The sequence below is a fragment of the Tetrao urogallus genome (assembly GCF_951394365.1).
Source record: "Tetrao urogallus genome assembly, chromosome: Z".
Taxonomy (NCBI): domain Eukaryota; kingdom Metazoa; phylum Chordata; class Aves; order Galliformes; family Phasianidae; genus Tetrao; species Tetrao urogallus.
In genome coordinates this window covers 53911696-53924611 of record NC_136816.1, presented here as the reverse complement: position 1 = coordinate 53924611, position 12916 = coordinate 53911696, and the positions used below count along the sequence as shown (strand labels likewise).

The 12916-nt window shown below is 36.6% G+C and overlaps 1 protein-coding gene across 1 annotated transcript in view; it reads left to right on the top strand.

Annotated features, from left to right (window-relative positions):
• The window catches only part of MAST4 (microtubule associated serine/threonine kinase family member 4), a gene marked incomplete at both ends in the record, with an annotated part of 287804 nt that overhangs the window by 270633 nt on the left and 4255 nt on the right, over positions 1-12916 (top strand). The window contains 9 exons of the mRNA XM_079548763.1: positions 723-845; positions 1073-1185; positions 2869-2996; positions 3090-3322; positions 5236-5436; positions 7561-7790; positions 10045-10167; positions 11498-11634; positions 12158-12339. Of these exons, the coding sequence (XP_079404889.1) occupies positions 723-845; positions 1073-1185; positions 2869-2996; positions 3090-3322; positions 5236-5436; positions 7561-7790; positions 10045-10167; positions 11498-11634; positions 12158-12339 (1470 nt within the window). The remainder of the gene's footprint in view (positions 1-722; positions 846-1072; positions 1186-2868; positions 2997-3089; positions 3323-5235; positions 5437-7560; positions 7791-10044; positions 10168-11497; positions 11635-12157; positions 12340-12916) is intronic.

Genomic DNA, 12916 nt, shown 5'->3' with positions numbered 1-12916 from the left:
TAGAAGATTCATACTTTTTCCATGGCTTTGTCCTGACTTACCCTTGGCATATCAAGTTGGATTGACTGTGCAGTAGTTTGTATGTCCAGCTTACAGAATTACTTCTGTGCTTGTTAATATCCCCACTCACCTCTCCAGGCAATTTCAGTATTTTATTGTTACGGTTTACTGTTATTTCAGTATTGTATTGTGTTCTAACAGATTCTGTTTTTAATTGGAAACTAATGCAGCTGTTCAACAGATTATGAAATCAAGGCAGTGATCCATAATAAGCTAAATTACAAAGTATTTTCTGTAGAACTGTGTATCACTACCATAAAACACCAAAAGGAATTCCTAATCAGCAGTGGTATTTACATTGAGCAACTATTAAGAATAATTCTCCCATACTTTCTAACTTGCAATTACTCATGTATCTACATTTTACTTTCAGACTTTACTTTTTAGATGATGTGTGATTCATGCATTATTATTAGTCTATCTAGAAAAATAGAAATGTTGAAAGAAAAGGCAATACCACCACCACTGAACAAAGAAAACAGGGGTGCTGCTCTGACAGGTTTAGGTGACACCAGTGAAAAGGAGTAGTAAAGGTTCCTGCCTGCAGGAAGGGATGACTGTCCTTTCCATGCTAATTTACATTCTCTTGACCAGGAATTTAGTTGAAACAATGTCAGAGGATTTGGTGTCGTTTGCTCACTGTTTTTCTTTGGCTCCCCCAGGTGGTGCATATGAAGTAAAGCAACATCAGTTCTTCAGGAGCCTTGACTGGAACGGTCTGCTCAGACAAAAAGCAGAGTTTATTCCACAGTTGGAGTCTGAAGATGACACAAGTTATTTTGACAGTGGGTATTTGCTTGCATTAAAGAAAAATGCAATGAAAATCTTGTTAAAATAATCTTGCAATTTTGTATTTGTTTAGAGCTTACAAGAACCACTGGCAACTGTACAGTTTCAGTGGTGGTATGACAATGCAGAACAAATAAGAATATAATAAAGCTTTTGGCTAATAATAAGATTTATAACTCAATCCTTCTGAAAAATTCAGTTAATTTATTTTTCTTATTTGTAGCTCGTTCTGAGAAATACCACCACATGGAAACTGAGGAAGAAGATGATACAAATGATGAGGATTTCAATTTGGAGATAAGACAGTTTTCCTCATGTTCACACAGATTTTCAAAAGTAAGTAAAAATTGCTATAATGTTAATACATATTGTATGCATAAATATTTTCCTGCTTTTCTAGAGTTTGGAAATGTTAGAAATGGAAGAGGTGCATATAGCATTGTTTCTTGAAATTTTAACTGAAAATGATTATTAAAAAAAATGGGTATCTTGCAGATGATGGTGTAAAAATATAGTGGTAGCCGGATACTAGCAGTGAGTTTAAATGACGATAAACTGCAATGAAAAGCAAGGTAGTATTTAGCTTGTCAGTTAAGGAAAGATGTGGATTTGAGCAAGTGATTTGAATGCCATGAAGACAAACTGACTGTCCAAAAGGAGAGAGCTAATTACTGCTGTACAGGAATACAACAAGAAGAGTGAATGTGCTCAGGATCTTTTGTAGAGGAAAAACTGGCAGAGGGTATAATGGATTAAGAATCAGAATGCCTCATCAGCATGCTATTAGTCTTAAATAGCAGTCAACACTGATTTGGAAAAGCTTTCTGTTAACAAGCAGTTTCCTGAACCTGTTTAGAAACTATCTAAAGGTATTTTGAAAGTGTATGTTTATATCTTTTGTCTTTTCGGACTTATGCTTTAACTGGTGCATTTTATACTGGCTTTGCAGTATCAGATGTCTATTATATCTGTGAGATAAGATATATAGATGAGCAAAGGGAGGGGTTGTTGATATAATTATCCTTATTCTACGTGAATTCCTTATTTTCACTTGATGGCACATTTCAAACTCAGATATTCAGATATTAACGTTGCAGCTATTCTGAGGATAACTTGGACAAGAAGGCTTACTTCTTTGGAGACAATTTAAAAAGAGTGGGCACAAACTGAAACTCTGAAAGTTCAGTATGAGCATTGCTTTACTGTGTGGCTGACAGAGCACTGGCACAGGTTGCCTAAAGAGGTTGTAGAGTCTCCTTGGAGATCAAAAGCCAGCTGGAAATAGCAGCCTGCTCTAGGCTGGAGCAAGGGCTGAACCAGGTGACCTCCAGAGATGCTTTTCAACCTCAATCATTATAGCATTCTGTGAACTTCTACCTTTTTCAAAGCTCTGTATCACAATGGTGATTTGTTGTGTTAACATCATTACGTCATGACATCTCTAGCTGCGACTCACAATATGTAGTATATTACAGCCAGCAGTATTTGTATGGTACTTGTCAGATAAGTAAACAGACTTCTGGTGGTCAGATTTTTTTCTAAATTCTTCAGCTAAGTCATTTATTTTTAACTTCTGCGTCAATTGAGATTCATTTTTGTACTTTCTTCACCTATCTAGTAGATACTAAGTCAGTACCCAAGGGGTAGGTTTTTTCTTTTTTAACTTTATGATTTGGAGTGAAATCAATATTTGCACTGATAACCTGGAGACCTCAAGCCAATGGATTTTGTCTGTTGTCTTATGGAGACAATGAAATTGGAAGAAAGCTGTTGAATTTACAATGAGAAGAGTTGCTAATCAAGACCCTCTCTGTAAGGAGCCAAAAAAGCAAAACAAGAAAATGTGTTAAGAATAGAAACTCTGTAGAAATTTTTAAAGGCTTGAGAATTCTGTAGTTTATGTTGTTTACCTGTATAAGAATTTGGAACATGTAGAGCACCACTTGAATAATTTTTTGTATCAAATGTGTCAGTGATGAGCCGCTTCTTTATGTCTTTTGTTGTTGTTGTCTGTAATAGGTGTTTAGTAGCATAGACCGAGTTTCTCAAACACAAGGTGATGAAAAGGAGGATGCAGGAGACAAAACAAAAAGTGTCACATTGCCTTCAGTGGAATCTTTAAGCTGGAGTTCAGAATATTCTGAAATGTAAGTAGAAGAAAGTGGTCTGTGTCCTGCTTGTCAGGTATCAGGCTGCCTCATCTTGGTAACTGCATGAGAGTTTGCTTATTTTTGATGCAGACAACAAGTATCTACATCCATCTCCTCTGACACCGAGAGTAGCAGGCAACGACATAGTTCTGGTTTGTTGCCAAAACTGGCCATATCTGCCGAAGGAGAACAAGATGATTCTACCTGCTTAGTGGGAGCACAGGAAGAGCAGGAAAAGCCTGCATTAGTGAGTGAAGAAATAGTGCCAGACGAGCCTGAAGTAACAACTCCAGCAAGTACAATAAGCAGCTCCACACTGTCAGGTAATTCACGTTGTGTCTCTTAACTGCTGATGTTAGAAACAGTTGTGGATCTTTGCTTAGCACTATCATTCATGGATTTAGAAATCCTGTGTTTCAGTACCACTTTAAAATAAAAGATCCTAAAAGGGTTCTGTTTCGGACTGAGTTTCATATCAGTAAAATCTCATAAAACATGAAATAGCGTGAGCATTTTTTAGAAATGCCAGCAGTTGGCATTGTTTCACTAACTCTCCAGTGTTTCTAGCAAGTGAATAAAGTGCTGATTTGTCCATAGATCCTTGGCAGAATCCTTTTCTTGAGAAGATGAGTCTTAGATAATATGAGAACTCAAAGGACTGTTTTCATTTCTTTTCTTGTCTGTGTTGGTGATTTTTGATTGATAATGCTAGAGTCTTTCCAGTTGATGTGTTTTCCAAGGCTGTGCTAACACTTCAGAGTGTTTTTAAGACTTTGGAGTGATATATATTTGTTTCAGAATTGGCAGTGTAGCCTTTGACTTGTGGAATCACTTGTGTCATTTAAAATCCAGGAAGAAATCCATTAGGTAGTATCCAGGTAGTAATCCATTCTCTACTTAAATAGTATATATTATATAGTATATTAATATATACTATATAATATACATATATATTATATTATATATACTATATAATATATAGTATATTAATATATATAGTATATATTAAATAGTATATCTCCTTTATGCTTCCATTTCCCAGCACAAGCATTTGAGTGCACTGCTGAGGAATCCAGAGCCCTATTATCTTGCTGGTTTTGTACCTTCAGAGGAAAGTTTTATGTAACTGTTGGAAAATCTGGTACTTAATACAGATCTAGGCTTGTATCAATCTCATATTTGTCCCTGTGTTGGCTTGAATTACTTCATCTCCATATTTACCAGATGATTTGTAATTCAATGAGTTGACTTGCTAATCATTGTATTCTGTCTTCTTTCTATTCTCATACCCGTGATTTCCTCCATAATCTGCATTTTTTCTTCCCTCGACCACTAGTTCTGGGAATACATCCTCAAACCTGTTGAATTGTATAACCACCTCCATCTCTTTCCCTTGTCCAAAACCTTGTGTGTGCTCACTCCCTTCTCAGTGTCATGTTGATTAATCTAGCTGCTAGCCAAAGATGTTAACACAAAACATCTCTTACTCTTTTGTCAGTTACTAATTACACTTAAGAATAATTTCATTTATTTCCATATCCCATTAGCAATGGGATATTCTGTAGCCTTAAATAAAAAATAGGAAATAGTTTTAATCAAAGTTAGGAGACTCTTGATGCTCATTTCATACAATTTTACTGGCAGACGTCCATCATAGTTTTTTCAAATTCTATTTTCTTTCATTGTGGGAGGTGATAGAATAATACCAGTAGGGTTGTAATACTGAGTCTTTAGTGCCTGGTATCTTCCCTTTTCTGAGAGTGATTAAAAAAAAAAAAAATCACTGAACAAATAAAAGCAAAAGATAATAATGAAAAGTAGGAGTACAGATAGCGTTTTAATTACTTTGGAAAAGTTGTTAAGCTGTCAGCAACTTAGGGTTGGAACCTGTTGTTTGCTTTAGAAGTCCATGTGAAAAATAAATGTTTATTGTATGTTTATGTGTGTTCAATGCATGTTAAAGTTCTTCAAGGCTGATGTTGCATGTTGAGCTACCAGACTTGCTTCTGCTTTTGTTTACATTCTGCTTCCGTCAGTGAATACAATATATTGCAGGCAGTATTATTTCAGTTCATTCTATTGAATTTGTGCATGTTTTGAGAGAGTTTCTTCAGATTTCCAAATTGGCTTTTTGTGAATTTCTAGACAGAAGGAAAAAACTTCTCACAATTGCACCGTTTCCTTTCCCTGACCTTCAGTTTTGCCTCATTGTGTTTATCCCATTTTCTTTGTACAGTTGGCAGTTTCTCGGAGCACTTAGATCAGATGAATGGACGAAGCGAATGTGTGGATAGCACAGATAACTCCTCAAAGCCTCCCACTGAAGTTGCATTTCAGATGGCTCGTCAGAGATTAGAAAGTACAGAGAAAAAGAAGATCTCTGGAAAAGTTACAAAGTCCCTTTCTGCAAGTGCTTTGTCCCTCATGATCCCAGGAGGTAAAGCTAACTGTCATTTGATGTAATTTGTGCATAGTGCATGGTTTCTGATGTAAATCCAAGATTTTGGTGAGTCCAGAATGGGTTTTTTGTCACATTTTTATTTCTGTAATTTATATGTGACTAAAGATCCAGTCTGGTCTTCAATTTAGAGTAGTCAAATCACAGCTGAGGGATTTGCTCTGACGACAGACTGTCACGTAGTGGTAACTACAGTGCTGCGCAGAAAGGATACAGGCTTCGCTCTACTTCATCCTCTAGTATGACTGTAGCTTAAGTCCTAAGCAGCTCACTTGTACAGCATCATGAATAGGTGCTATTCTGTTACAACACCCTAATTCTTTCATCTCTTCAACAGAAAGATGATGAGCCAGAGTGAAGTCTGAAGTGAAAATAGCTTGAAAGCTAAACTCTCTTCTGTACTACATTGGCTTATATGTAGTAAACCAAATGTGAAGCCAGAAATACTGCTTTGAAGTGGCGAAAGTATAGGAGTTGTACTTGGGTGTTTCTAGATGGGGCACTGGCATTTTATGCCATAGTAATTCAGAATAAAAGTCCAAATTGCCACAACTGAGCAAAAAGGACTTGCATCTTAACTCTGCTACCTTCTGTGAGTATCTAGCCTTTTGGCTTGTTTGAGCCACATTGAGTGAAGAGGAATTAGCTTGGGCCATACATAAAGTTTATCTAATATACTTGATATATGTAAGTAACAAAACTTTGGCTTCTTTGTTTGTTGTTAAAAAATTTACAAAGTGGGAAACACTCTGAGCTTATTCTTTGTGTAGACTGTTTCTTCCAAGTAATCACTCTGTCCATAAGTCAGAGATGTTATTTGATGTACCCCTGTAGCACTCAGTACCAGTTTTTTCTCCTGCTAGTAAAAGGCCTACAAGGCACATTAATTATTCAGACTGGCCATCAGAAAAGCGTGATGCACATGTAGATAATACACACGGCCAAGCATGTTATTTATCAGTTTTGTATTCTAGTGATTCATTTCACAGGTTTCTATATTTCTGTAGGTTGAGAGCTGCTAAGTTCAGGGATGATGTAGTCTGAGTTACCATGTTTGTTAAAATGGGGGATTCTTTGAGTTTAATCTCAACATTCTATGAAATCTAAACTTAGCTTTGTCTACACATGGGAATGTTGTCGTTACGTTTATATCAACCAAAATCTCATATGATAGCTCTGGCTATTACTAACAAAAATCCCACCTTATTCATGTTCATGAGTAATATTAAGTATAGAAAGGGATGCCCATTGTTACTGAGCTGTAAGTCCTATGGCTGAGAGTCAAAGGACTTGTCCTGCATTTCGGACAGAAGAAGATGGGGTAATCTGAGAATGCTTCGGAGTCAGAGGGTGACATTAAAAGCTCTCTGTGGGTTAGATTGCTACATGGGATTTCAACGTTAACCCATGTGATACATGGTTACATATCTGTAGGACCCTCTGGTGGCTCACATCCGGGAGTCCGACTGCGGTAGTTGGTTACAGTGTTCTCTCTCTTCACATGACATTACTTGGCACAACAGCCAGCTGGAATATTTCTGGCTTGCATTCCTTTCAACAGCTGTCACCCTGTTGTAATCATTAAAGTGCTTTTTTTATTCTCCCACAATTGTGTTTACATTTGCACAAGTGTGAGCTCAGGGTGCTTTCAAAACAGTAAAACAAATAGTTTTTAGAAATTGAAGTTTGGTACAAGCATTCTGAGTTACTGTCCACGTACAACAAGATACTGTGTTTTTAGGTATGTGACTGAATCCAAAAGATAAGTGAATGCTTTCTTACCACTGCTGGTTTACCACTCAGTGCCTGGTTTGGGGTATATTCACAACAACATATGTGTATTTTCTAATTAAAAGGACAAAGTTTACATTTAACAAGTTATTCCTGAGAAATAGGGATTTTATTGTGGGAAGAGAAATTTATTTCTCATATCGGGTTGTTTGTCAGGCTTCTGATTTACTGAGATTGATGCTTAGTGCAAAGGAGAGGGGTTTTAAGCCAAGACAGTGAAATATTTTGGCAGAATAATGCCTTTAAACAGATTGTCAGATTTGTGTCTGTGTTTGTGTGCATTCAGAGTAACAGGTGTTTTTTTTCTTCCAGATGTGTTTGGTGTTTCTCCTTTGGGAAGTCCAATGTCTCCTCATTCGCTATCATCTGATCCTTCGTCCTCTCGAGATTCCTCTCCTAGTCGTGATTCTTCAGTTGCTACTGCAAGTCCTCATCAGCCAATTGTAATTCACAGTTCAGGAAAAAAATACGGCTTCACCATCCGAGCAATCAGGGTTTATGTGGGAGACAGTGATATTTACACTGTGCACCATATTGTTTGGGTAAGATAATAATTTTATTTCCATAAATCCAGAGGAAACTAATGATATATTTACTTTCAATCTTTTGTACACAGGGTATCTGTTGACAGCTACTCTGGAAATGTAGTGTAGTATAAGTGGTAATGTGCTGAGTAGTAGTTTGAGAAGAAAATTTGTGACTGCACAATGCCAGTGCTGGCTGTAGCAACCCAAACCGATATAATACACATCTTTGACAGAAGTAGTACCTACTTATCATCACAGAAGTACAGAATGATTTATGTTGGAAGGGGCGTCAAAGGGCATATCATCAAGGGGCATATCATCCAGCTCTAACCCCCATGCTGTGGACAGGGTCACTTCCCACTAGACCTGGTTGCTCAGGGTCCCATCCAACTTGCCCTTAAACATCTCTAGGGATGGGGCATCCTCAGCTCTGGGCAACCTGTTCCAATGCCTCACCACTCTCTGAGTAAAGCATATCCTCCTAACATCCAATCTAAACTCTCTTCTTTTTGTTTAAAAATATTCCCACTTGTCCTGTCACTATCATACCATGTAAAAAGTTGATCTCCCTCCTGCTTATAGGCTCCCTTTAAGAACTGGAAATCAGCAGTGAGATCTCCATGCAGTCTTTTCTTCTCTGTACTGAATAAGCCTAGCTCCCTCAGCCTTTCTTCAGAGGAGAGGTGCTCCAGCCCCCTGACTAGCTTCATTTACTCCTATGGACCCACTCCAGCAGGTCTACATCTCCCTTGCTGGGGCCCCCAGACCTCATGCTGACCTTCTATGTCGGTCAGTTTTACTTCTAGCAAATTTGGCATTTGTAAACAAGTTACAGTGGCTTATAAAAGACTAAAGAGTTGATGCAGCCTTTCTTTGGCAGCGGAATCTGCAAAACTAGAAGATTGTAAACTGTTGAAATATTAATGGAGTTTATTAAACTGCTTCGGTTAGGAGATTCATAAAAGCCAGATTAGTTAGATATTTTACTACTCACAAGTAGGATATTTTCAACTACTGGCTTTTTTTTCTGTAGAAATTTGCAAATCATTTTGAATGGTGAAAACCTTTGAGGATCTATTGTACAGAAAAAACACTAACAGAATATATGTGTATATATATATTTATAATTGAATTTGATTGTGTATGATGTTTATATATTATACGTCACATATAGGTATATATTATATATGTAATATATATGTATATACTATACATTTTACATATCTTTGTGTACGTAAACAGTAATCTAACATATTCCAACTACCTTAAAACAATTTTGAAAAATTCCTTACAGGTATGTAAGAAGCTTTGGAGTTTTGAATGAGATTCTAAGTATCCATTGTATGCTTTGAAATAGCAATGCTACTGATGAAGTAGAGTATCATTCATGTTTTATTCATGTTTTTTACCTCTCAGACCTATTAGTTCATCAAGAACATTGAATGCAGAGAGTGTGTATATGTGATAATAAATCAAAAAATTGGAGTTCTCATGTCTGATAGAGTGTCAAATCAGTGAAAGGAAGGGAAGAAAAATAATTTTGCATTGCAGTAAAAGTGAAACTTGGCATTTTTCAGAAGATTACAGATATTTATTTATTCTTTCATATTTATGTTTTCAGCCACTGCTGAGGCTCTGTAGCCTCAGTATTGGCTACATGACCTAAAATTCTTGAAAAGCTAATTTTAGAATGTAATAAATTATTTCAGCCACCTTCAAAATTATTTGCAATTCAGTTTGTTTTGGTGCTTCACCAGCTTTGTCCTGCACTGTTCCCTCCAGTGGGTTAGGCTGATGAATTCGATCCAAATACCAAGAGTCCATGGCTACGTGGTAGAGTTAAAACTTTGCATTGTGATTAGAATACTGTATGTGAGCACTGCTTTTATTACACAAGTATTTATCACTGTCAGATGTTAAAATCTGGATCTGAAATTTTGTCTTGGGCACGCTTTTATGGTGCCGTGCTAAACAGAATTAAATGGCGACACAGCATTTCAGTGAGCTTTGAAACAATTCTAGCCCTGTGCTCAAAGATAAAGCAATAATTGATGATGAAATAGTTTGCCTGTACTTTTTGTCTTCCTTCATTGAACTTGGTATCTGTAAGTTTTCTTTGTTGGGTTAAAAAGCCAACTGTTATTTATATTATTATAATAATAATGAATATTATATATTTATAAGCAAGAGTGATGAAAAAAAACTACTGTTGAAAGTCTGGGAATTAGTTAACAAGAGTTTGTTTATTATTTTCATTTGTGATTTCTAGAATGTGGAAGAAGGAGGCGCAGCATATCAAGCTGGTTTGAAAGCTGGGGACCTAATTACTCATATCAATGGAGAGCCAGTGCATGGTCTTGTTCATACGGAAGTCATTGAGTTGTTGTTAAAGGTAACTCCTAGACATGTGGGATACAAAATCCATTGCTCTTTTTCTCACGTAGGATCGTGGGGTTACGTTTTCTTTCTTCAGAGAGAAACATGCTTCATAAAATTCTGATCCCGCAGTTGGCTTTTCATGAATAGCCTCTGCAATGTCTCTCTTACAGAGTTTTTAGAGGCCTGTTCCATTAGAAAATTTAGATATGTTTTATTCTTAAAAACAAAAGATTTTAACTATTCACTGTAGCTCATTATGCTGCAGATTTTTTTGTGATCTTTGTAGCACAGACTGAAGAAATTCAGAATTATTTTACATAGCAGTATATTAACTTCTTGTATTAGTAACAAATTTAATGGTGCTCCGTGCAGTTTTGTTTGTAAAAGTGAGTTATAAAATTAGTTATAAAAGAAGACTAGAAGGCAATGAAATAGAAGGAAATAAAAAGAGCTGGAGAAAGATGCAAATTAACTTAAGCTTAAATCTTTTTTTTTTTAATGTCTTGAAACAGAGGAACTTCCACATTTTACAGTTCTGCAAGAAACCTGTGAGATAAAATTTTGCAATGTATGGCAGTTGGGTAAAACTGCATAAAAACTGCAGAAAAGCAGAAACGCAACAAGCTTGCACACACAGTGCAGAAGAATGTACTTCATATGAATGTACTTAAAATATGAAATTGTTGCTATCCAAATGTGATACCATACATTAATTTATTAAAATTCATATGAGCATTAGAAGTGTGTTGCAGTACTATGCCATACTAAGAGGGAGGCTTGGATTTTTAAAAACAAATATACTCATTTCTACTTGTATTTTTTTACTGAACGGCTGTCATTTCTCTGTTCATGTAAGCACCCTAAAAATCTTAATTTAGTTATACGTTCCTTTTTTTGAATAAAGTAAAAGTACTGGTCAGGACCCATAGTGAAATTTATCTCCTCTGTTTTGTCATTGCTAGTATCCTGAGATGTGACTGGCTAGTGAACAGAGCACTGTGCAGTGACAGCTGTTCTTGGTGGGGAAAAAAGATGTTTCTATAGAAACTTTGAAGATTGCAGTTTTATCCTTGGTCTGTCTAACTACAATCACTGGAATTTCCCATTGTCTTGAAGCTTGTTCTTGTAATGGAGGAAGTTCAGAAAATTTGACAGCATTTTGAGAAATTTCCAGTCATTGTTTATCAGATATAAATCAGCTGTGCAACTTCTGCATATTGTTCCCCTCACTGCCAGCTCTTAAGCTGATGCTGCTTTGAAGCATCTAGGTTTTAAGTGTAACTTCAATTTAAAGCTCAGTGATCTTGTATTGCTCAACCTAAAGGTTCTCTGTATTTTGGCAGAGTGGCAACAAAGTGTTGATTATGACAACACCTTTTGAAAACACTTCCATCAAGACAGGACCTGCCAGGAGAAACAGCTGCAGGAGCCGAATGGTCAGGCGCAGTAAGAAAACCAAGAAGAAAGAGAGTTTAGAGAGGTGTGCAGTCCTTTTGGTTCATTACAAAAGTGTGTTCTTGTGTGTATATATACATAAGAATTTGTTGAAAAATGAAGCTAATACAATTGTCTCTGTCTCTATGAGATTCTGTGGTCATAATTTTATAGCACTATGTTTATATGCTTTTTCTACTTTATGCTAATTTTATGTGTGTTCTGCAAATACCTAGTACTGTATAAATAGTCCTTCAGTTTTGGTGGGCTCTTAAATTAAGAAAACAAAAATCTAAACCTATAAAGAACTAATTGTTCATCTGGAATGCTGAGAATAAATTTTAGTACAGTTAGATCGAATTAAAATATCTATCTTAGCTGTTAGCAGTCATGATATTTTCAGAACGTCATGCTTTGCACTGTAGTTTGTATTCATGCAAACAAGGATATAATGTTTCCTTTTTTGAGGATAGTGGTAGATTGAACTTCGTGCACAGAGCTTTGCCTGTGGTAATAGTGTTCTTTGTGCATCTTACGTTTTTATTAATGCTTTGCTCTTCCCACACTAGGAGGAGGTCTCTCTTTAAAAAGTTGGCCAAGCAGCCCTCTCCTCTTCTTCACACCAGCAGAAGTTTCTCCTGCCTGAACCGATCACTTTCATCAGGGGAGAGCTTACCTGGATCTCCAACTCACAGCTTGTCTCCAAGGTCACCTACCCCAAGCTACCGTTCCACTCCTGATTTTCCATCTGGTGAGTGTGAAAGAACAGAGGATTGAGTGACTTGAAATTGAAGTGTATTCTGCTTCTTGTGAGGCCTCCAAATCTGTTATGCTCTGCCGAGAGCAGTCAGTTTAGACAAACAATCACCGAACAGCTGGTTTCTATCTAAACAAGAGAAAAGGTTTCTACTGCGAAACCAAAGGTGTTCGTATAATACAAAAGTACCTAAAATGAAAATGTCTGTGAGGTTTGTCTGAGAGAAGATTTAAGTCCAGTGGCTTCAAGTTCTGTAATAACCAGTCCAGCTTTGAGTTAGAAGTAAAATCTTGTCTAGGAGAGGCTGGTAAAAGAATGTTGGTAAAAGAATGGAACTAGCATGGACTCTTATGTGAATGCGAATGCAACTTGTTGAAAAGATGAACTGGGTGCTGAAATATGGAAAAAAAGAGGCCTCATCTGCCTTTTTTTCATATCATGATTTCAGTGTCTACTGAAAACAGAAACACTGTTGTACAATCTCTTGCAGAAGGTAAATTATTTGGAACACCCTGATCATTGCTTTGAAGTGCCAGAAAGCATTTATCTGTTCTTCTTGAATAGATGTAGG